At 39.9% G+C, this 26,040-nt stretch overlaps 1 protein-coding gene across 1 annotated transcript; it reads right to left on the reverse strand.

Moving 5' to 3' along the window:
* Nucleotides 1-3,139: 3,139 nt before the first annotated feature.
* CPO (carboxypeptidase O) lies at nucleotides 3,140-17,485 on the reverse strand. Its single transcript, XM_062640570.1, has 11 exons — nucleotides 17,406-17,485; nucleotides 13,793-13,868; nucleotides 13,294-13,418; nucleotides 10,682-10,796; nucleotides 9,541-9,642; nucleotides 8,654-8,758; nucleotides 7,845-7,955; nucleotides 6,484-6,574; nucleotides 5,716-5,918; nucleotides 4,595-4,679; nucleotides 3,140-3,408 (listed from the first exon to the last, which is right to left on the reverse strand). The coding sequence occupies exons 1-11, from the start codon at nucleotides 17,483-17,485 to the stop codon at nucleotides 3,140-3,142; spliced, it is 1,362 nt and encodes a 453-aa protein (XP_062496554.1).
* Between the last annotated feature and the right edge of the window lie 8,555 nt (nucleotides 17,486-26,040).

Genomic DNA, 26,040 nt, shown 5'->3' on the forward strand with positions numbered 1-26,040 from the left:
ATCTTCACTTTCCTTAATGAGGACTGTGTTGCTGACTTGTTAGGAGCCTGAGGACTGAATCAAATTAACATAGCATGGAGGAGAAATTAACTGAGAGGGGAGCTCCTTGTGTGAAATGGAATGAGATCACTGATGGCCCTGTCTTCAATCTTTATTTTTGTATGTCAGACAAAATGTTAACAAAGATAATACAGAACACTGTTACTCAGAACTGCGATGCCCTTGTTTTTAATCAATAACCTGAATGACCAATTAATCTTTTGCTGTACTAATTATATAATAAAGCAAGCATGATTTGATTGTGGGAAAGAAAAGGAAGGGGCATGGGTCTTGTCAAAATTACTGGGGAGAAACAACCCCAATGAGTAAAAGAATCGTATAGTTTTGCATGTGTCAGAAGTCACACTGTTGTGTTGGTAGGATAATGCTGTGCTTCTGCTAATATGAAATAAATCAGAATGCAGCTCTTTCCATAAAGCAAAACCTGGCAAGGGTCAGAGAAAGCAACAAAGGAATGCAGGAGAAAGAAAGCCAGGCAATGGATTCATGAAGTAAAGGGCATTTCAGTAGAGACATCCATACTATGTTTTTCTTTAAAATTTTCCTTTGCAAAATATGGTTGATGAAATGCACCCTCTCTGCAGTGATTTTTGTCAGCCATACATGCCGCTATTTTACTGTCACAAAAGGTACTCAGAGAAACTGGGAGGGTGTATGAAATATATAGCCCATGTAATGTTTGTAAAGATCAACTTGCTGCAGTTTTGGCCTGTTAGTGGTTGTGGCTTGCTTGTGCAATGGTAGTGCCTAAAAGGGGCTGTAAGTGCTCACTGCAGGACATCTGCTCTGCAGTGGTAGTGGGGCAAGGTGCTGCTTCCACACAACCTTCATTTGTGGTTTCACTATGCAAAGTGAGTGAATCATTGCTGACAGATCCAAGGAGCTGTAAGACCAGGCATGATTGGTGTGCTGACACTGATTCTTCTAGATAATGCTAGCTAATGGTTATTGCCAAATGTCTGTCTCACTCTCTTCTTTTTTCTTTGCAAAGTCTACCTCTCCACTTCTATGATTCTTCAATGCTGGGAATGCTGGACGCAAAATCTTGCCTCAACCCCCTTCGAGGTGCCACATGCAGGATCATCTTCCCCTCCCTGATGGTGGTTATTACAACAAGAGGAGCTAATAAGGGACTAAGCCAGTCCACAGAAACCTGATAATTAACTCTGGGGCACACCTGGCTGTACCTTGTAGTGGTAAACAATTGGAGCAAATATACCAAAGATCAGCAAAAACCAGTTCCCTTTTATCTGGTTCTTGGCCTAAAGGCTAATGTTTTTGAATAAAGTAAAGAAGCCCTGGCCATCGACATTTTTGTCCCAGTATAGTCAAAGATCAGTTTTGAAAGCACTCAGAGGCAGCCCAAGCTTGGGTTGGCTTTGGCAAGGTGCACGTGTGAGCATCAGTTCCCAGAGGGCGCTGCCATCTGCTGCTGGTGCACTGGGGACCTTCACTGCTGTTCACCGGCAAATGGCTATGAAACACTCGTGGTCAAGCCCTGCTTGGTTAAAGACACCTCACAGTCATAGGCCAGATAGACTTATTTTGTTTCTTAAAGTTCCAAAGACACAATATACAAATACAAATATAAAGGCTTACAAGTCACATCCTAAAGGAAACATAAGTTTGGGGGAGTGATGCTCTGTGAGAAGAAGTGCTAATTAGTGACACCTTCTGCTACAGAGCCCAGCAACAGATGGGTCTTACTGTAAATGAGTGGTTGGTCTGAAAGGACTATGCTCTGGGGAACCTGCAGGAGTTATACAGATTTAGCTACACCAATTGGTAATAATCTGTGGACAATGAACACAGGAGCTAAGGTTTGTCAGCTTACAGTATAGACAAAATGACAATAGGATATGCTTTGGAAAAGTGACTGCAACGTTTTATCCTTTTTATTTCTTTTTGAACATTACCATGGTCAAGTTCTTCTCTTGACAGCACTGGAAGAGAACTGGGCAAAAGAATTTTTCAGGTTCTGCCTCAGACCCTTTGTTAGATCTTAGTCAAGTCACTGACTCTTGTTGTACTTCATAACTTGAGGACACTAAGATTTCAGTCCTTTCTATGTTCTTTACCTGGCACAAGCTCTTGGTCTGCATTTGTCATCCCTAGCCTTCAAGCAGTCAGAGAGGAAAAACAGCAAGTTGGAAATATTTTTTTTAAAATCTCTGGTTAGAATACTTTCAATTTTCAAGCAGAATCTTGAAATCTACCAAGAAAATCAGACATTTTGTACAGACCCCTCTGCCCCCGAACTTTTCATTTTCTATTGGGAAAAAAATCCATTCTATTATCCGTAATAGCGAAGCCTGGTAGACATATTTCTGGGATGTGCGACTCCTGTATTAAAAAACAGACAAGAATAGAGGTTAAAATAGGTCTTCCCTATTTCAGTGAATGCCTTAGACCCTCTGATGTTGGCTGTAACAACACAGAAGCTCTTTCCTTGGTGTTTCTTTTTGAGTGGCTCAGGTGGAGGGTTTCTGCTCAATGGGCTAAAACATTTCCTTCCTGTGGCACTCCACTGAGCTTCCAGCTTCACATGAGTGTCCCCAGCACAGTCCTGGAGCCTGCAGGCTCTCGAAGGTTTAATGAGGCTTTTTTAGAAAGGATGCAAAGAACTCAGTCTGCTCTGTAGGAATAGCACCACATCCTCATCTTCCTTTTCCTTTTTGTATTTTTTAAGGATTGGGCAGTTTCTAGCTTCACTAATCTGCTTGTATCAACAGGGCCAGGTGGTAGGGACAGTTATGCTAGAGTAGGACTGTGGCTGACCCAGGTGAATCCCTGAAAACATGCTCAAGAACCGGGGAGTAACAGTGCTCTGTGTACTCAAGCTGGTTTCTTGCAGAGCTGGGAATTTCCCAAAGTCTGGGAAATTGCCACAGCTCCTCATTCTTTCGTTTTCCCCTAAAACATAGCTATCAAAACCATAAGTGGACACTTGTATTTCGTGGGATGAGCCTTTATTGAAATACTTTACATTTAGTTGCTCCGCTCATGTAATTTCATCTTTTCAAAGAGATAGATAGTGTACTTTGCATGGGAGTCTCTTGCTGGGTTCTCAAAGCCATTTTTAAGAAACAGTCCATGTAAGTACGATACTGAGGAAAAGGCTTAGGCCCAGGCTGCTGGAGGACAGCATCACAGCCCCGCCTGGGAAGTACTTGTGATCAACATAGTCTATGATAGTTGTCACAGCCAACATAGTCTCCTCACATGTGGGCTGGATCTGGTCAGGGGGTAGAACAAATCCATGAGCACCCTTGTCTCTCAGTTCAAATGTGTAGGAGAAAGGAATGCCAATCATGTGAGCCCAGTCCCGTGAGGAGCCTGAGTTACTGTCTGTGAATTGAAAAATAAAGGGGAGAGATCTGTATTAAGCATTGTTGGAAATACTTTCTGCTATAGTTAATGCAAGATTATACTAGAAACCCTGAACTAAGCAATAACCACATATCACTGTGACATGGAGAGCAGAATTTCTAGGTGTTGCAATTCTTAATTATACTAAAAGTCTTCCATGGAGTTTCCTAAGTGAAACAATTCTTCATGAGATTCATGAGTCCCACGGATTCTGTGTTTTTAGCATTTTACTGTGACTAGTGTGGGATGCAAGATGGATTTGCCATTTATCTGCTCTGGTACTTCATTTCCTACATTGACATTGCCTGGAATTTCTTTGTGTATTTGTTGTTAAGCATAATGTTGGTCAAGCCAGAAAAATTTCTGCCTATTCCCTGTATCATTGTTCATATGCCTCACAAATCTTTTTTCTTAGCTATTTAATAAAAGTACAAACCCTAGCAAAATGCAGTCCTAGGCCTGGGCAAGTTACCTTATACATTGCCCATGCAGTAGGTGACTCTGAGACTGGCACACACAGACACTGTGAATATGCAAAACCACATGGGTACTGGAGCCAACCACTTACTGTTCTAAGTGATAGACATGACTTACTGCTTACTGGGAAGATACTGGGTTTACCAGGTAGTGTCTAGGGCCTGCTGGTCCTCTCTCTACAGGCTGTCAACTAGTATCATCCCTGATGCTGTGTTTGTGATGTGACTACCAAGTCTATTAGGAACAAGGCTGAAACCAGCATATTTCACACAGAACTGCAAGCAGCTGCCTTGTGATAATGTCTGAGGGAGTTACTACAGACCTGATTGGGATTTTAATTTTTGCTTGACTCCAGTGAAGACAAATAGGATTTTGGCTGCTGACTTCAGCAGGATCAGGATGATCTATCACAGATCTCCTTCTGGCCCCTATGATGTATCTGTGAGGAATTCATGTAGGAACTAGCCTCTGATCAATGCTTCCTTCTTTCCCTCAGTCAGCTTTATAATTTACAGTGTTATCTTGTATTAAAATGACTGCTGCTTAGATGATCCACTGAACCAGCCCATTAAATATTACTCAAAGAGGAAACTCAGCAAAACAATGCTTACTGGTGCTTGTGACACAAGAATGACTCTTTTCTTTGAAAAAAACAGAACAATCAAAGGGAAACATAAAAAAAACTTACATAAAATTAAAGAGGTTGATCCTACTTCATAGCTGGTCCCGTACTTTTCCATCAGGGCAGCAGCTGCTTTCTCTGCAACATACATCTGTAAATTCAAAATAAGAAAAGCATGGTCATCAGTGCCAGTACATTTAGCAATTATTTTGAGTGGACCAAAAGTTTTGCCTCTTTCAGTTTTACATTTACATGTGATCAACTTTAAGTTTTGATATTATTAATTCAAGACTAGTGAAATCCATTACAAACATTTGGGCAAATTGCTCTTGACTTTTTAAATGCAAATTATGCTAAAGTTTTAAAAGTTACTCTTTTATTAGGTAGAAAAGATACTTGCTTTGTTATAAAGCTAGAGGGCAGGATTCTGGAGAATCAGTCTCTATGCCGTATAGCATACTGGAACTGACGGCAGCACTGACTGATCTCACGCCTGTTCTATTGCCACACACTCTGTATCCCACCATCTTTAGAAACTGAGCCATAGACAGACTACATGAATTCTCCAGCGACTCAGACAAAGTCCAAACCCAAAATGCCTTGTGCTCTTTACTAGTGCTGCAGCTAGTTCATCAATACATATATTAATGATTCAAATTAGAACACTTAGAAGCTGAGGGTTAGAAGTAAACAAGAAGTAGGTGTCTGCTTTGCTCCCATTCTCCTGGTGAGCCACATTTGAAATACTCTTTCTAGACACAATAGCTGACAACCATATATATATAATGTGCTGAGATCCTAAAGCACTTAGGAACATGGTTTAGTTGTGGACTTGGCAGTGCTGGGTTAATGTCTGGATTTGATGACCTTAAAGATCTTTCCCAACCTAAATAAATCTGTGATTTTTGTATGCAATAAGAATTTGGTGCACTTCTCCACTTGCGTCGCACTGCAGTAACCCTCTCTCTAATAGTTCAATTTTCCTGATTTAAGGTGAAGGATTAGGATTAATTCTGCAGCAAACAGGCCTTGCTGATACTGCGTGGAGCAACAGTACCTCTGGGAGCCAAGCCCCTGAGTCAGCCCAGCTCCTCTGAAGGAAAGGCAATGGGGCAGGTAGAGTTGTGCCACATACTACTGCCTGTACTCGTTCTTTACAAATGTAGACAATAAATGTTTTGCCCTACCAGTTCTTCACTGTTACTTGCAGGTTCAGTTGTGGAGCCATACGGAATGAGGATGTACTGTCCATAGGAGTGAATTGTTAAATAGCACAAAATGTCACTCTTCTTCTTTTCAATTAATTGAGCCACAGCTTTTGTCTCAGGCTCTGATTCTGGTCCAGATCCACAGAAGATGATACTGCTGCAGTTATAAGAAACACCAATACCTGGAGAGGAATACAAAAAATGAATCAAAGGAGAGGAAACAGTTCAGAGGAAACAGGGTAATCTACCTTAGAGAGTTAAGGCATGTGTTTATATGGGCAGGAAGACTAGATTGCTCAGTGGGACTTCAACAGTATACCCTGTTGGTAGCAACTAAAATTTGCTACAAGACTGAAATATTTAACTCACATTTGCAGGCTGACTGCAACGAAAACACTTTGACACCACCACAGTACACCACCTGCCAGGGAGGCTCCTTGAAATTCATGGCAAACATAAATATTGGCTGTTAAGTGACTAACTCCTAACATTGCTACCTAGGAGCTGATGCTTGCTCCTGCCGTGAATTAGAGGTATAGTTATATAAGCAGCAATTTTCTGCTCACAAAAATAAATGCCAGTTGAAGGTCAATGATAATATTTTACAAACCAGGTTTTTATTTTTACATCTGTTTTGATGACAACAAGATAAGTGTTTCTTTCTTACAGGTCTTCATCTTATTTCAGAGACTAGCTATTACTCTTGCTTTACATTTGTGTTGCTGGTCTGAAATAGCTGGAACTTACTGCCCCAGGAGGAATTGAAGTTTCGGTTCAGATCTGTGCCATAGCAGGTGCCATTCATATATGGAGAACGGTTTTTCCTCCATAAACGGTCCTAAACAAAAGTAACTTCAGTTACATTATAACAACTCAATGATCCATAGGGCCTGGTAATAATATGAAGTAAAGTCTCTTTTATTTTAGACCTCTGCATTCTGAGTAACTCTTGCATTGTAAGAGTACAACTCTGTATGCAAGGGTGATAAAGCTTAGTGATGGAACATTTTATCTACTACAGCTAGGCTGACATCTTCCACAAGCCTGCTTGTACCTTGAAATGAGCCTTCCAAGCTTTAAAAGAAGTAGTATGCTTTTTATGAGTACTCAACTGCTTCCATGCGGTGCTGCACTTTTAAGAAAAACTTGGCATTGTGAGGGATACCTCTAAGGCAAAGGGAAGATAGCTCAACTTCCGTTTGTTTCAGATTCAGGAAGATGAATACTTTCATTGTCAGCTAATCTTGCATGTTGCTCCTTGGTTCCCTGCTATATTCACTGCTGTACAGGTGTCCCTGCCCATGGCAGGGGTGTTGGAACTAGATGATCTTAAGGTCCTTTACAACCCTAACTATTCTACGATTCTATGATTCTATGACTCTGTACTTATTTCCCTGAGAGCTCACAGCACTGCCTGTATGAGCTTCCCAGCTGAATTACCAATGAATCCATTTGCAATGTGTGGTTGTGCCCCAAACCTGCCGGGGAACAAGCAGGATCCATATGGTGTTAGGCTGAGCTTGTTAGGCCATGCTAAGGTCCTGCATTAAAAAGTGTTTTGGCTGCACTCAGGAGCCTGGAAGTATGATGAGAGCTGCTGAAGACCAACAGTTTGCATTATCCTCCATATCAGAAAAGGAAGATTGTTTGGGAGGGCACTTCTACTTCAAAACCAAATAGCCAAGTATTTCACCTGTTTTCCCCCTGTCCCATGCTGCAAAGGTGCTTAGACCCATCTGCTAGTTGAGATCTCTTGCAGAGAATGACTGACTCCTCCAGACATGCTTAACCCCAGCAGCCAAGCCTTGAGCTGTTAGCAGAGAAGTAAGTCCATCCCCAGAAACCCAAAAGCAATTAATCCTGTGGTTTTGTCGTCTTTTCCCAAGGCTCATGACATTTGCCGGGAATTTCTAGCCCTGTAATCTCAAGCGACTGCTGATTTACTGGAAGCAACAAAATCTCTCTGCCAGGAGAGGATTTGTGTGAGTAATGATTCTGTCACTGTTCTCTGTTTAAATATAATTGCTATGATTGTATCTAAAATTAACAAAACATGCTATGCACATCTAACTTTCCACCTAGTTCCTGGATTTTCATTCATTACTTACTTTTTCCCAGGAATAAATGTAGCCATCAATATTGAGGACTGGCAAGATGTAGAGGTCCAAATTCTGCAGAAATCTGCCTATGTTTGGGTCAGATTTGTAATTCTGAAGAATCTGAAAAGAAAAAAATACAGAGGATTGAGCAGAGAATCTAGTGGTAATCTGGAAAGAGCTAGTTTAGAACTATCATCAGGGGATCACCCACTACTGGGTATCACCATGGTATCCAAGATCACGTTGTTCCCCAGATATGTTGATACCATAGAATCATAGAAGGGTTTGGGTTGGAAAGGACCTTAAGATCATCTAGTTCCAACTCTCCTGCCATGGGCAGAGACTCATCCTATATCCACCTGTTGCCATTTACAAGAGAACAGTGTATAGTGCACTTCATATAGATATAGGTATGAAAGCTGCAAGATGGCATACCTGTGCACCAGGTACTTCCCATACGCATGGAACGTTGCTATACCGTATTTCAGGGTTGCTTTGTTCAAGGGGGACTGTGGGTTTGTGGTGCAAAGCGGTTTGATCCAAAAACCACTCTGTGATATTGAGAGGTCGCTATCAAGATCAGTGTCTTTGAATCAATTCAGGTGGAGGAAACAATGAGCTAACAAATATTCTCACACATCTCATCTTAAACTCTGATTAGAACTTAGGTCTCCGCAGGTATCTGTACTTTGTACTAATTTCGAAAATAATATTTTAATAGAAAAGCATAATTCTTGATACCAAAATAGAGAAGATAGCTGAAGTATCTGAAATTATATGGGGGTTTTTATTCTCTCAGTGGAAAAGCAAGGACTCACTTCTTTCACAAACCACTGGCAGAAAGCTGGAGTGATCCATTCTCTGGCATGAATCCCACAGTCCATCCAAATGATCTTTTTGGTTTTATCCGATGGTTGACTGATCTGAAAGAGTGTAAAAGTGATAATTTGGAAATCTGTTACATTAGAATAAAATAGCCTAGCGTAATACAGAGAGAAAATGATGTGTCTTGATATGTTATTAAGCCATCTGAGATTATTATTAGTATTACAGACATCATTATGACTATCTCCTTTTCCTAATACCCCCCCTCTCTGTAGTATCACAGGGCAAGAGTTTGAGAGTGTCTGTTGAGCAGGAATGTCAATGAAACAGTTTCTTTTTCATTTATATTAGTCATTCACAGGACTGGTTGTTCTTACTTTGAGATTTATTTAATTGTTTTTAAGAAGGGGAAGCACAAAAAGGCAGGGAATCTAATTTTACACAGTGATAGGAACAGATTAGGCAATGACTAATACAATTATTAAGACTATGGTTTTTACTAGAATGTCCAATACAAAATGCCATGGAATACTCCTAGCAGAAAGGCTATATGCTGTAAGAGGTAATAGAAACAACAAAGCAAAACACTTTATCCTCACGCACAGCTGTTGCCAGGCCAATTTCAGCTTGATTTGTATTTCTAAGCAAGACTTCAGTTAAATTTGTTGTTTTCACTGTTTAATACCAATAGCAAGGTTATAGTGATAATATATATGAAAATTGGCAAGTCTTACTTGTACTGTAGAGGACTAAAACCATCTCCTGTTATTTTAATGAATTGGGATGAGCACTGTTTTAGGAAAAATCTGAATCCTGCCTTCTCCTGTGTACTTTTTTATGGAGATACCTTTTATTCATTTTAAGAAAGCTCCCCTCTTACCTGCAGATAATACATTGGTCGATTCTCGACTGTATTCCCCAGGTAATGCTGAGTCACCAGCTCACTGTTGCTGTTCTGGATCTCAGTCATCCACTGATAAATCTAAATAGTCATAGATTGTGAGTTTCCTTCTTTTTCCACTACCATTTCCAGATTAAAGCATTTTCTTTTGCTTAGACAAGCAATATTAGAGCTTATTTCAACCTGTGGTATCACTTAACACTCATGGAAGGCCTTCCACTTGTCTCTGAGCAAAGGCATGGTTGTATCTCACTGGGTGTTAGAACATAACATCACTTCAATACCACACTGATACTCCATTCTGAATCTCATTCCACATGCTCATCCTATTGGGAATCTTTCTGTTGACTTCAACAGACAGGCAGCCACACTGTCAAATCTTCAAAATAGCACCACAGCCTCTTCCCTATCAGTACTGATTTTCTCCATCTGAGCTCAGCAGCAGTCATCCCCAATAGGTAGCTCAAACAAAACATGCATGAGGTTTGACTCTGCTCTTACACTTACTATGTGGGTAGGAGGGAGAATACCAGCATGGTCTGCATGTCTCCAGGCTTACCCTCTGATCTATGAAACATAGCACCAAGAAGTTTTCACAACCCACCCATATGACATTATTCTCTCCTTAAGAGAGAATGTCAAAAACCTGTCCTTAAATTACTTCTTTCTACAGATCTCGCACTGTTCATCTCTTCTTCCTCAGCAGGATTCCAGAGACTGCAATAGTCATTGCGCTTCATATTTGTCTCAGCATCAAACATACTAGGACTTAAACAAATAAATGCTAGAGATAATTATAAAGCATGATAAGGTAGAAAGGTAGCAAAGCAATCATCCAAACCCCAGATTATTATCTTCAAAACAGTATGGCTCTCATACAGAGCATTTAGATTTTGGTCAGGGAAGAACTGAGGATTTAATCAAAATCAGTTGCAAATTCATGTTCAATTCAACCAGGCCAAGATTCCAGTCAAAGAGTAAGGACCAATTCTGCAAAGAAGAAAGCTAGAAAGAGCTCCACTGACTTGAGCTGAGCTTTTTGCAAGCACAAAGTTGCTTGTTGTGGCGTTTACAAAATAGAATCTACAAAGCAAGCAAGCAGTCTTGCATTCATCTTTACCTCTTCCATTGGGTGATATTGGGTATAGTTATAACCCTCTGGGACCTGCCTGGGGCTGCTCCTTTCCCTTGGCATGCTCTGATCCACAAGTTCCTGCACATCAGGTATTAGGATGCTGAGGGGAGAGGGAAGGGGAAGGTAGGAAAGAAACCAATCCCTAATAGTTACTGCAGAACTATCATGGTGGGTACATTGCTTACATCAACAAATGAAAGGATTTAGCCTCTTCTGTTGTGGACTGCCTAGCAAATTCACCGCCATCAGCATAATGATTACTTTCATGTCAGAGGAAGTTCAAAGTACTGAGATTTTTGCTGGATTTAAACAACAAAGTAGTAACTTTATCAGATTTTTTTTTTTAATTTTTAAGATTGACAATTTTATATATAAAAAGAAAGTTTTTAATATCTTTCTTTTCTACACCACTTGTACTTCTGGGCAAAACTCTAAAACACCACCTTTTGGGGAAAGGAGGGAAAAGTGAAAAATTTACCATTAGTGTTTCACTGTATTTTATGGAGACATTTTCAATTTGCAAAGACTTCACAGAAGTATCCATTGCAATTTGCCAGAATCAGGACAACCTCCCTCTTTTCCTTCAAAATGCTCTTTTTTGCTTTTTTACCTACAAATGACTTCAGAAATGAGTATAGCACAGGTGTGATTCCATGATCAAGGGAGTCACTAAAACCTTTTCCTTGGCTTCAGGAGACTTTGGATCATACACCGTGCTTTCTCAGCGCAATCAGGCCCTTGTAACAGTGTTACAAATCTGTGCTCATTGTAACACTTGTGATAAGACAATTGCAAAGGCAGCTTAAACACTTGAACGCTGTTGATTTCAACCACTGTAAATGCTAACGGACTATTCTGCTGACAGTAGCCCTGATTCACATTTCTGGAAATAAGAAACTTTTAAGAGTAGTTACAGCTGATTTTCACTCTAATCTTTGATGTTTATTCACATCTGAACTTCAAACTAAAATTCAGCCAGTGTAAATTCCCTTGAAATGCAGCCACACACGCAAAACGCCTTATCACAGTCTGGTGAATTGAAATCCCAGAGTCTGACACAGTCAGAATATTGATGTCCTGATTATAATTTGTCATTTATGTCTCTCTCATTATATACGTAAGTGGCATGTTACCTTCCTTGCATGTCAACTGACTTCTAAAAGGTGGTTCCTGCTTTGAATATGTTATAGGAACTTTAACTCTAACATTGCCATACTCATCTTACCCCCTTTTCAATACAAAGCCAAATTTCAGCTTCACTCTTGATTTATCCACCTATTTCTTTAGGTCCCTACACAATGTGGATACAGTTCTAGCCCTAAAGCAAGAAAAAGAGAAAAACCACGAACAACTAAGCTGCTAACTTGAGTTTAGTTTCTAAATTTTCACTAGAATCAGTTGAAACCGTCAGAATATGAAAAGCCTTGATATAAATAAGAGGTTAAATATCTTCTGGAATGTTGCCTAAGTCCTGAATGTCTAAACCTGATGTTAGATAATTTGTACTGGCTTCCAACTCATCTCTCTCTATCTCTGGTTGTCAGGGCATCACACTTACTAAAAAGAATTAATGGGGAAAGATGTAGGATGTCAAGATCAACTTTAACACTTCACAGCTTTGAAGTGGCACCAATCATCCTTTAACTTATCTTTAACTGGTAAATATGTATGTGTATGTCCATAGGCTGTTTATCACCAGCCTTGAATGACTACAGGATTGTCTGTATGAAATATAGCTAGCTACTGGTTATCTGAAAAAGTAGATCTTATTTCAAGCCATTTGGCTTTATAAATACTCTTTGCATCTGGATGAGATGATCTTCTAGTTTAAAGTAGAAGCTGGCAGTCAGTGAAGATTTGTGGCTGGGTAGGTATAATAAAGCATCATGGGCCATTTGCAGCTCGTGGATCCCAACTATGTGCACAATGGGCGCCTGACACTGCGACCTTTGTCCCAGGCTGGAATGTCTCTGTTTGGCTGGGTGGTACCAGGAAATTCTCACGAGCCTGGAGGGGGATAGGGGTAGGAAACTACAGCTTGAAAGAAACCGGCTGAATGTTCACTTTGTAAGGGCTCTTCTCCAAACCAAAGGAGCAACAAAAGACTAGAGAAGAGGAGAGCTACAGAGACTGCTTCTCTTCAGTGACACTAATTAGACCTTTGGGGACTCCAAAATAGAGAGGACCCTGTGTTCAAATATCAATGCTTTCCAAGAACAAAGCATTCTCCTGTAAGTAGTGGTTGTACCAGGTTTGGCTCCCTGACTTTAGGCTAAATAAAGAGTTGCACCTCTGAGCTTCGACCTCTGGCACTGAGAAAGCAACAGCAAGAAACAAGACAGATCGGGCTGTCACAGATCCCAGTTCCAAATGCACAGCCCAGGCTAGTTGGAGGGGAATGTGCTTTTAAAACTCAAAGGTGTATATATAGCACCTGTGCATTGGGCAGGTCAAGGTAAGTCAGAGGCACTTGGAACAAAGGTTGGCTCCTCTCATCAGTACTTGCTGACTGTTCATTGGAAAGGGCTAGGTCATGTTGTGATAGCGAGGAATATTGCCAAAGCCAGCCTTTCCCATTGTGAAATTAGAGGTTGTACCTGTAAGAGATCATATGCTGATCTAAGCTGTCTTTCACCTCCTGCACCAGAGGGGCTGGGACCCTCACATGCAGGTCTTCTCCAGCCCCAATGTCTTCAGGTAGCAGAGGCTTCCACAAATCCAGCTGAGCAGAGAAGAAAGAAATTCACAGTCCAGTCAAGCCGGTTTTGGAATGAGAAAATGTATACAGTATAGAGTAGCTTCATATCAATAAATGGAAGAACTTTTCCTTCCAATTCTCCCCTTAACCATTCTCCAGCCGTAGTGTTTCTGTTGGCTCAGGCACCACCCATAAGAAGCAGCACCTTCACAGAGCCGTGCAAGGAAACTAACTTCTTTCCATAAAGAAGAGCAATTCCACCCTACAGTAAGAAAAGTTAGTTAAAGCTTTTTCAAATTTACTTTAACCTTCATTCCTGTCCAAAGTTACATGTAAATCTGTTCTGTACTCCAAGACCCCACTCTGCTTTTTGGGTACACATGGTTATTCTTACTTACCAGTAAACTGCTGCAAAGATGCTGAAGAAGCTGGACTTGCTGAAATGTTTCTGGCACAATATGCAAAACCTTATCCCTGGAAATTCAGCAGAGAGACAAGATCAGTTTTAATGTCTGTTAAAGTATCCATGATTCCATAAATCAAAAGGAGATATTTTGTTACGTAGAAGGAAGACAGAGCATGTAAATGAGTGTTCTTCCAAGAAAAATGTTTCTGAGTGATGAATTCCTGGAATGTTTTAGCTGCAAACAGGACTAAGTGATGTGAGTTTTCTGTTGCTTGAGTGTTAAGTCTACTTCCTTGCAAGTGGCAACTATTTATTCACCATAACAGCTCCACTGAAATCAGCTGCTCACATGAGCTCTGGCTGTCAGGGCATCTGTATTTCCACCTTTGCAGGACCAGAGCCAAAACAAAATCATTTGTAATATATAATAAACTATTTATTTTACAAGATGTTCCAGATAGATTTGGTGCTTTGCTCTTCTACTTCAGCATGCAAACCCATTAGATAATCATGGTAAATGAACATTGATAAGAGCTTGGGATGTTCAGGAACTACTTGTCATGAGAATAGTCAATTTATTCTATAAATAGTGACTAGTGTGCTCTCCAGACTTGCATATTCTTATCCAGTTTGCAGGAAACAAAAATTTCTAGTACAGGGTCTATAATTTTATACTTCTAGCAAAGAAAGACACACAGATCCAGTGTCTGAGTGTATATTTTTGTGAGGACCCATGAAACTTTAATTTACTACAGTCTTAATCTGAAAACAATATTGAAAGTTCAGAAAGAACAACTTAAAATAGTTGGAAATGCAGAAAACCCAAATCTGTATCTTCTATTAAAATTATCTTTGTAATTTTTTCAGTATTCCATCAGATCAACTTTCCAGGACTGACAGTAAGTGTGCCATTTCTAATGAAAGGGTTTCAGAATGAGGAGTGCATTTTGATGACTACATTACATCACTCAACAGTAAGACAGCAGTTATCCACTACTGATGTGATAGAATGGGGAACCCTAGAAGTGTTCGTATTTGTTAGCAACCAATAACTACTGCTTCACAGTCTCCTTCACTGACTTCAATGAGCCTTGGAGTTTCTACAAAAGTACAAAAAAAAGAACATTTTACATGTTAAAGCTTTTGTAACAGAATTTCTTGTTGCAAAAGCCTTGCATGGCCATAGTCATTATGGCCATCAATATAATATGCTCTCATCATTTGAACTGCAACTGCTATCATTTGTGCTTCCATAAACAAATGTACAATTATCAGCTTAATATACATGCAAATAGAACTCACTATTCATTCACATTAACCACTGAAAAATAGGGGGATATGGGGCTTTTTTTACATCTCTTTTGAAAATATAACCTTTGGTGATAGAGAAACATAGAATTGATTGTTAAAATGGGCTGTTTACTACTGGTTCAGGAGACGCTGTTAGCATATAGGGCCTTCATATATGGGGCAAAATGATTACATTTGCATTGCTAACAGTTTGGTATAACAGCCATGATAACTTTGTAATAAACCTTGTAGATGCAGGATAAACATCTTAGCTAGGAGACCTTCTCAGCTGCAGTTCAGAGTTTATTCCTTCTAAATGCCTGGGCTTGCTTTGCTCTTTGTTTATCAGGAAAGGAAACAATATCCTGTAATATCTTTCTATCCTCATTGACATTATGTCTTCATTACACCAAATGAAAGAAATGCCAGACAGTCAGATTGCTGCCAGATGGCCAGCTCTTATTTACTGATAAACCTTTTACAATAGCCAGTGTGGAGACAAATTATTTTTAATAGTAAACTAAGATTAGAAAGCACACATTCATTTATGATTACGAATGAGGACTCTCAGTGGAGAACTGCAAAGTCAACTCATGTGACCATGTGAGAACAACAGTTTTTAAAATGCTACAGTTAAGCTTTCTTACCAAGTTGAAGGACAGCCTTCCAGTATCTGAAGGGGGGCTATAAGGATGCTGGGGAGGGACTCTTCATTAGGGACTGTAGTGACAGGACAAGGGGTAATGGGTTAAAACTTAAACAGGGGAAGTTTAGATTGGATATAAAGAAATAGTTCTTTACTGTAAGGGTGGTGAGGCACTGGAATGGGTTGCCCAGGGAAACTGTGAGTGCTCCATCCCTGGCAGTGTTCAAGACCAGGTTGGGCAGAGCCTCGGGTGACATGGTTTAGAGTGAGGTGTCCCTGCCCATGGCAGGGCGATTGGAGCTAGATGATCTTAAGGTCCTTTCCAACCCTAACTATTCTGTGATTCTATGACTGTTCTCAGCATAACCTGTATTTCCTTGGATGCTATAGATTGGATATTTCACTTAAGTTGTTGAACAGAGCAAATGACATCGAAAATGGGCTTTACTAATTATTTCATCTTTGTGCAGATGCTGCCTACCCAAAGTCACACTGACCACTCAAATTAAGAGTGTTTTTAAATGCCATACAAGTACTCAACAGGTTGAATCCTGGAGAGCAGTTAGAAACAAAAATGAACACTACATTACCAAGAATTCATTGAATTATATTCAGTGAAATCAACAGGCTCTGACTGCAACCCTCATACAAATCTAAAGACTAAATATTATCAAAGGAAAATAACACATTTTAAAGAGAGAAATAGTGACTCTGTATATTCTGCCAGGAGCTTTGTCAGGAGAATTGTTAAATGAGTATGCTACAAAAGAACTCCTTTGCAGTAGGTATTGCTTTATTTTTTCTCCTTTTAAAAGTTGTATTCTGGGGATATAATCAACCTAGAAGCATTCGGCACTTTTATCCAGGTACTTTCTCTGTTTACTTTAGAAAATGCTGTGTATAAAATTCTATGTGGATAGCTGTCTTCCACACTATATTTGTGCGCCTCCTGCAAATCCCAACTGCTGTAACCTATCTCTCTTTGTGAAGTTGAGGGTGGATGAAACAAAATAGCTTAGATAGGCAAACAGCATAATTTTATATCACTTATTTTCTTACAAAGCAGTACCAAGAGTGGAGAATAAAACAAAACCAGATGTTTCATACTTTCAAAACCCTTTAATCAGTAAAAAAATAGGATAATCTTATTCTCAGGACACCTTTGGGTAAGGATTGTCAGGACAAAATTCATTAGTTTTTTTCAGTTATTGATACAGATTTCCAGCAGGGTTCAATGTCTAAGCTGCTTTTGAGACACCGTCTTTTTCACCTAACTTCAACTGTCTTTTATTAGTGGGTATAATTTTCCACAGCCATCCCCCACACTTTATACTGAGAAAAGGTATTCTATTCCTATGACATCTTATTTCAAAGTTCATTATGAAAGAGGCTAAGCCAAATGAATTTCAGCTAATGGAAGCAGAGCATCCTGAGGTGCATTTGAGGGGGATTCTGTGTCTCCTCCAGCTGCAGCCATATCTTTCTTGGCTTGGATTTGGTTCCCTCTTTCTTCATTTCTCATCTTTATGTTTTCTTTCCAAATCTTACAATGCTTACCACTTTGTAACCTTATCTCCAGCATTTAAATTCATAATTATTATTAATCTTACAGAGTTTGTGGGAATATCACTGCATGCACAATTGTTCATGATACCCCCTTCACACTCACCCTTCATATTGCAATTTCAAGCTGAGTTTTCCAGGCATTAGCATCCCCAGAGAAAAGATGACCCGAAGGAAAAGCCACATCTTTGTGCGCAGAACCCAGATGCAACAGTGCGGGACTAGAGATAAGAAGGACTGAGCATTTTATTTGTACAATCATAATATATAACCAGATTTCTCCTGGAAGGGAACCTGCCCTTGTTGAATCATTAACTTAACTTTTGAATAGTTCTGTTTTTTCTTGGTTCTACAAGCTCTCTTCCACATCCCAAAACATAATATGTACAAATAGCACATTCTCACTGAAGCACTTCTAAGAAGATTTTTCTATATGTCACCTTCAAATCTTTGAAAATGTTACGTGACAGATTTGGTAGTCATTGGAGAAAATGTTACCTGCAAGGTCCACAACAACTAGTGAAGATTAGCTTATAAAAATCATAGGGATGGGAAGAACTTGAGAACAGCTCAAGTTCCTTCCTGCATTTGTGTCTTTGTGGATCACTTCTGCACCTCTTAAGTGCAGTTCTGCCATTTATCTAGCCAAAAAAAGGACATGAAAGTAACAACCTTCATTCCTGTAACGGGAAAGTTTGGGACATCAGAGTCTTATCTAAATCACTTTCAGTTGGAGCAGATGAGTCTCTGGCTATCAACTTTACACTGTCATAAGGAGTGGTTTTGTTAGTGGACTGGTTTGAATATTTAATTTCTTGCTTAGTTCATATATCAAGAGTAAACAGTTGAACTTCTGCTTAATAGGCTATAGTTAGACATATAGCACATTTCTTCAGAGAGAAATTGTTTCAGCTTCCCTCTTGGATTAAAGCTATCCCATGGTGATTTAATGCAGAAAATGGCATGAATTTGGGGTAGAGTCCAGGAAGTCAGTTTCTTTGTGTACACGTGCAATGGACATTAACTATAATTATAGTATCTTTGTAAAACAAAGTATGAAGTCCTCTTACATTACTACCAAGGCTGTCTTTCACCAAGGAAACAGGCAGCAGAACTGTCTCAGTATAAAAGAGCAGCTTAACTGAAAGGTGTGTTCTCACTAAAGGAGGCTGTATGCAAGAGAATATGTTCTTCTTCACAAATCTCACCACCTTTCTTACCTTATTGCCATGCACTATAACCTGCTCAACAGCCTGAACCTGAAAACTGACTATTTCCCTCCATGTAGAGGAAGTCACCTGCAGTGACTTCCAGAAAAGCTGAAGGAAGTCCAGATTACATACAGATCCATTTGTGAGGACTCAGAAAAACAAACTCATGTTGGAAGACCATATTCCATATTGACACTCACGACATCTTCTCAGATAACCTTTGCTTTTGCTTCCTTTGTCTTCACCACTGCCATGACGTGGACTAATCTTTTGAAGTTTTCTGTAGTGTTGTCTGTGCCCTTTTACCAGAGCTGTCTTTGAGTTTGGGTTCAATCCCTTTACAGGGACTCAGAATATAGGAATAAGAAAAATGGAAGCATAGAGGAAAAAAACCAAAAGGCTTAATTTTCTTTTTCTCTTGCAAAAAGGATATGCACAAATAGAGAAAATCGTGATACACACTAAAATTCAACTCCAGCCTAAAGCTTACATCTCCACACTGAAAGCAGAAGCTATCTACTGTGTGGTGAAAACATCACTCCTATGATGCCAAATAGTGATGAAGATAGATTGGGTCATTTTGCTTAATGGGCATAGGATTCAGAAGAAATGACAGTTGCTTTCTAGGTCTTTGATTCAAATTCCTTTGAAGTCTTGTTGACTTTAATGGGCTTCAGATGAAAGCCTTGTGCACATTTCTCACTGATTTCAAAAAATGAACTTGTTTTGGAACTTCAGCAGATTTGTTCATAAAAGACGATACTTAAGTATGTCTTAAGTACTTAACGTTCAGCTTGCAAGCAGAACTGCTGAATTCAGAATAAAAGCCATTAGAGACATTATTCTGCCACCAATGCAAAAATATCTTGGGATGAGTAGTTTATGTCAACAAGCCTAATGCCCTCTTAGGCATACATAGTGACTCAGTAATAAAGTCTGTTCTTTGGTCAGGTTCTTACTGGCAGCTGCTTATCTTTCCAGCAAACATGGAAGACAGTTTAATCCATTTATTCCCTCCTTGAAAACTGTGCAAAAAGACATGGGACATCCTAGGGAGAGGAAGGGTTGTAAACGTATGGCGCAAACATGCCATCTGAAACCATGCAGTGTCCTTTCTTCCAGTTTACTTTGCAGTTCTTCCATACATTCTTCTTAGAGCCTCAGAGCATTTTTTCAGCATCAGTTTAGCCTCTCAACTGCCCTGTAATATTATCAGGGCAAAGTAAATTACAAGCAAATATTATTTCCACTACTTAAAAGATTAAGAAAAAAGGGGGAAAAAGTGACTCCCCAAGGTGACATAGGAAGACTGCTGCAGAGCTAGGAATAGAATTCAGATGTCCTGACTCCTTGTCTGGTGCTTCCTTAAATATATGACCATCTGCTCTCCTACTGGAAGTATAGATACTATATGCTGACTCCAAGCAGGCTGCTAAGCCTGTTAGTTTATCCTCTTTTTATCCCATACTGATATCATCTCAAGCTAAGCTGTTGGCCTGGAGTCAAAGTGATTTCCAGTGTTTGAATGATTCGACCTGCTTGTTATTGTTTTAACCTTGCACCACACATATGCTTAGCTATTTGTGACTTATCTGCATACAGTCTGTGTAACAACAGCCACAAGCTAGAACTGTTTTGTTTAAAGATTCCATCCTGAAACATACCACATGTTTTAAACAGCTATCATACAGCAGTGAGTTTGATCCTGGTAACTGCCTGAACCCAGATTTCCTACTGAGCTGCACGTAACTTTCAAGGACAAAGAGCGTATTAAAAAGACAAAAAACTTAAGCACTTATGTGCCTCCACAAACATCAGTCATCATGTTATGCTTTCCCAGTTCCACAGCTAAATCCTGCTCTGGCTCCATCTGAACTAAAAGCCAAACTAGAACTAGATGGAATTCAACATAATCATCATTTTTCAAATCATCACCTTGTTCCTGAAAAAAATCATCCTCCAGTAAATCCCTTCTCTTTTGCTGCAGAAACTCACAGTATGTACACAAGGCAGAATCACTACCCAGTAGGGTCAATACAATAGCATGCTGATTAATGTGCCTTAAATCCTAGTCTTCTGTTATACTGAAGAAGCAGGGTGGATAATTCAGCTGTCTTACTAAAATATCCTCTGGTTTTCTCTGTGGCTTTATTTGGAGTAAGCACACAAAGAATTGACAGTTCTGTTTCCAAATGATTTTTCATAGGAGATAGAATACTGTATAGGTATTGACTTGTTCTATGAGTACTAAAAGATATTTCTGTCTTTCTGAGCAGCGTTCGAAATACTCCAATTCTTTCTACAATGTTAAGTATATGGTCTTAATTCTGTAGCATATCAATATTCAGCAATACGTTGTATGGTTTGCAATCTGAATCGTTGTTCCTCTCAGCATGCCAAGTCTTCAGCTTTCACAGCTTTGTTAGAGAAAGGTTCTTCTGAAATTCTCTGGACTCCACTGTGATTCAACAGTGCTAACTGTTCTCAAGTCCCATTAGCTCCAGCAACAATCCTAGCATAAGTGGGAATATACTGGAAGCTATGCTGAGTTACAACTCTTCTAGAATCATCTTGCGGAGTTCTTTCTCTCTCTTTCTCTGAGGTTACACTGAAAACACCCTATTAACCTTACATTTGGGATATTAAAATAATCTTAAACCATGAAGAATTCCAGCCAACACACATTAGGTTAGAATGATTGTCCTGGGGTCAGCAGTAACAGTCATTTTTCTCCTTCTTAGTAGCTGGTTCAGTGCTGTGTTTTTGACTTTCAGCCTGAGAAGAACACTGATAACACCAATGTTTTTAGTTGTTGCTCAGTGATGTTTATGCTGACCAAGGACTTTCTGAGCCTCATGCTCTGCCAGGGAGGAGGGGAAGCCAGGAGGAAGCAGAGACAGGACACCTGACCCAAACTGGCCAAAGAGGTATTCCATACCACAGCACATCATGCCCACTATATAAACTGGGGGCAGTTACCTGGAAGGGGTAGATCACTGCTCGGGTCTGGCTGGGTATTAATTGACAGATGGAGAGCAGTTGTATTCTCTTCCCTTGTTATTTCCCTTATCATTATTATTATTGGTGGTAGCAGCAGTGGTTTTGTGTTACACCTTAGTTACTGGACTGTTCTTATCTCAACCCATGGGATTTACATTCTTTCAATTCTGCTCCCCATCCCTCCGGGAGCCGGGGGAGGAAAGGGGGGAGAGTGAGCGAACGGCTGCATGGTTCTGGGTTGCCGGCTGGGCTTAAACCACGACAATGATAGTACTAGGGAACTTAAAATTAATTCCATTAAGCCAGCCTTAATTGTCCTGCAGATTGTCAAGTAACGAAGGACACTTAAGCTTTAGCTTAGTGGATCTCATTTGGTGATTGGTACATGATCTAGTAATTTCAAGAGATGCACATTTAAAGATCCTTTCAAAGATTTCTCCATAGTTTTTACAGCATTTATACATGTACATACATATTTTGAGCTCAAACTGTAAATATCAGTGTTGTGTCAGGGTGTGAGGTAACATATGCCTTTTCAGCACAAGTCCTGTGGTGCAGTTTTTAGACAGCTTTGTTGTCAGAGAAGAGCTTCAAGTAGATGTTCAGTAAGCAGTTCCTTATGCAAGGGGGCTGAAGCAGGCTGACAAAATCTGTATTGGTTTAATTAGGCTGGCAGAGCAGCTTCTTCAGACATCATTTTCTTTAGCCAGTGAGGGAAAATGTTACTAGTAAATTCCCTTAATAACAGATGGTTATTCTTCCTTCATTCTTCAGACAGCAGAATGTCACTGCTAAAGAACTTGAGGCTGGTCATTTACCATATGATCTGAATTCAAGATGATATTTATCACCTGTTATTACAAGGTAATAAACACTTTTGGTTCAATTCTAGGAGTTGAGTGATCACCTTTATGAGGAGCTATGCACAAAATTCTGCAGTCATTATGTAAACACAGTTACTGTAGGAAATTTGTCTGCATAAGGATTGTGCAATTTAACTTAAAAACCCTACTAGTAGTAGATTTCAGGTGCAAAGGTAAATTATAGAACCCAAAATCCACACACACAGGCTGGCTGCAAATTATTGCCCTTGTAGTTTTATCAAAGGAAAAATTCAATTTGCTGACAGTTCTTAATGTGCCTGAATCCACTGTCAGAAGGACCAGTTAGGTTTTCTCACTCACCTTCTCCAGTCCTGAAAACTTTCCCTCATAAGAATACCTTCTGATGACATGATTAGAACTTATGATTTCAAAGGTATTGCTCTGGGGAAAAGGATTTTCAGAAGTGTTTGATCCTATACTGATGTTCTGAGTGGACAAAAACTAGGAAAGAATTCTTGATTTTGTGAAGGAACAAAACTTCTTAGAAACCTTTAGCTGTCAAAGCAATATGTTGTTTGTTTTAGTTAGACCTTTTGAAAGAAGATGTCACATAACATTAAAAGCCTATCTTGTATTTTTAGATAAAATAATTACCTTTGTAAGTAAACAAACTACTATTACTGATACTACCAGAGCTGTAAAGGATGGCACATAAGTCTCTGTAATTGCTGAATGGTTAAAAAACAAGCTTACTGCACTGTATTTTAGAATAACCAACATTATTTTTAATGAGTTCTATTACAAGCACTAAAATACTTTATGATTAGATGCAAATATGCTTGCACATGATTTCTTAGGCCCAAACAATATACACTATATTCACTTTAACTTAAGTAATTAGCTCTTGCAGCTGTAAAACATGTTTGTATTAACCTTTGGCCTCTGTTCTATCATCAATGATGCACATACTTAGCTTTCTGTTTAATACCATTAGAGCCTAAGAGCGTTGTTTGCACGCATGCAGCTGTGTATGTACACCCATGCAAGTTAATACTCCAAATTTCTCACCCAGCATGATGATCTGTTAAAAATGATTATGAACTCCCTCAGGAATCTCAGTGATTATTAATGAAACCAATAGTATCTGATAAAAGATCTCAAAGCAGATCTCATCTCAGCTAAACAAATCCACTTATACTAAGTAGAATTTCCGGTGTATTTTTGCAAATGAGCCTTAAAGAGTTTATAAGCTAGGTTTGAAGTGTAATGTGTACGTCTGAGTGTAACATGCAGTAGAAACTGCTTGTATTTTGGTGTCTGATCTTGTAAAATATCATTGCTGCTAATAGTATATGGGGAAAAGACTGGGTAGTGTAACTTTGAAGTGCTTGTTGGGACAGGGTTAGTAGGTTTGCAGCAGGGCTTACTGACATGGCTTGCATTGGTCACAAGTTTTGGGGTTCTCCAGCAAAGGGAGCTGTTTCTTTTACAATTAGCCAAGACTTATTCCACTCTTGTGACTGAACTGTTACTACTCTTGTACAAGGACTGGATCTGAAACATCAGCCACCTCTGCCTGGACAGCTTACAGATCCAAGCCACTCAAATGGGGACACCTCTGTTATACACCTGGGGAACACAGACACCTGGCTGTCCTGGGACTGGGTCTCTGATACCAAGCAGGGTATTCCTCTGGGGCACAGCACTAGTGAGATGGGTGCGAACACCAGGACTCTGGGTGCTCCAGGGGGAATCTCCTGATTGATTTGTCAATGAGCACAGGTAAGTGGTGGCAAGCAGGGAGCTGTACTCAGATTCTCCATTAGTCTCTGTCTAATGCCTTAATTCCAGATCATCTTGTTCTCTGATCACAGAGTGGTTTTGATACCTTCATTGTCATTCTCTTCTCTCTCTCTCTCTCCCCCCCCCCCCCCCCCCCCCCAAATACTGAGTTATGAGATTCAGCAAATGAATATCAAACCTACCAACAGCAGCAGAAAGTTTGGAAAGTTCGCTTTTTATTTAGCATCTGCAGAAATCAAACCAGCCTCATCCTTCTGCCTCACCTTTTGTGGGGAGTACTGCTTACTGAGAAGGAAGTCTTCTCCTTGATGTCAGTGAAGCATTCACCATTTCGTAGTGTTCCTTGAGCAAATCTTTAAATACACATGCACACACATATTTCTTGCCAGCTTAACTTTTCAGATCTTCATCATTTGCCTTATGTTTATACCTTCCAGACTGAAGGTTTATTTAGAAGATAGTGTGTCCCTGGGACAAATCATTCACTAGCAAAACGGAGCATATTCTAAAACGACAGAGGCAAATGCATCAGCAGCCTTTACCCTCTTCTTGCCTCATACACTGCAGTGTACGGGGGGTTAGGTTGCCTTTGTTTTTTCCAGAGAATTCCCCACGTCAAGAAACTGCTGTTCTGCTAAAGCTAACTGCTGAGCCAGCACAAAGGACAAGTAAAAACCCAGTGCTGGTCTTCAATATGCATGTTTCAAAAGATTAAATAGCCTTTTATTATGTGACTAACATTTCAAACATGAGCTCCAAGCTTGGTCTCTCCTCCCTCTGTAGCTATTGTGTGCAATAACTTCTAAGCATACAGATATATAATCTCCTCCACAACAAGCCCCTGCATGCATCTGTATGCACGATATGTATATGTAGTACAGATCAAGACCCCACTGACATTTGTCGCCATTTACACCAGTGTCTGTGCAGGCAGAGTACAGTGAATGACTTGATCCCTGCTGCAGAGGGACAAAACTGGGCTCACACAACAGTTCAAGTTTTCTCCTTTGAAGCTCTGGAGCCACAGCATCAGCTGGTGCATACTGCTGTAGTGCCCTGACTTTAAACCAGCAGATGAGCTACTCCCCCTTTCCCCGTGCTCCCACACAATTCCCCACCTTTCTAAAGGGTGGTCGAACACAGATGACATCTTATGTGCAGCAGAGTCTGTACTGTGAAAATTAAACAGGCAAATACAGAAAATTCAGCAAATGCCCTTTGTGGATTGAAGTGAGAAAAGTCAGCTACAGCACATACACAGGAATGGGAATGACAGAGTGTTCAGTAAATTGCCTTTGTCTGGAGGCATGGGTCGTCTCTTACCTATAGCAGTGAGACGTGAAAAGAAATTCTCCTGTTTGTAAAAATTTGCATCTTGCTGCATAAAGCAAGAGCATATCTAGGTTTTGATGGGTGCCATGGCAACAATGTTACTGGAGTATAGCATAGGAGCATTTTTGGAGAGACAGAACAGGATGAAACAGACAGCTCGCTGCTTATCTGTGGACACAAGGACTTTTTCTGCAGACCCAAAGACAGATTCTCCTTCTTCTTCCTGAGTGGCTATTTACAGTTGCCGTCACATTCATACTGTCACTGCAGTTGTCCAGAAATAATGAAAAAGGGAAAAAAATGCAACAACTAGGACAGATCTTAAACATAGTTCAGAGTTCCATTATATCTGCACCACTTAGAAGAACAATGCAGAACTACTAAACCCACAGCGCTTACTAGCAAAGAACAAAATCTCAGGATTGCATGTTCAGTAAAACCTATGCTTAAGTACCATAATTGCTTAAAGGGATACATGTAGAGAACAACAGATAACCGTGGCTCTGCTTTTGTTCTGTAATAACTAATTTCAGAACATTTCACCTAGGAGTGAACGTTTCACCTTTTCTGA

Source organism: Pezoporus occidentalis, unplaced genomic scaffold (assembly GCF_034315485.1).
Source record: "Pezoporus occidentalis ecotype Australia unplaced genomic scaffold, CSIRO_AGI_Poc_V1 ctg66, whole genome shotgun sequence".
In the NCBI taxonomy this organism is placed as follows: domain Eukaryota; kingdom Metazoa; phylum Chordata; class Aves; order Psittaciformes; family Psittacidae; genus Pezoporus; species Pezoporus occidentalis.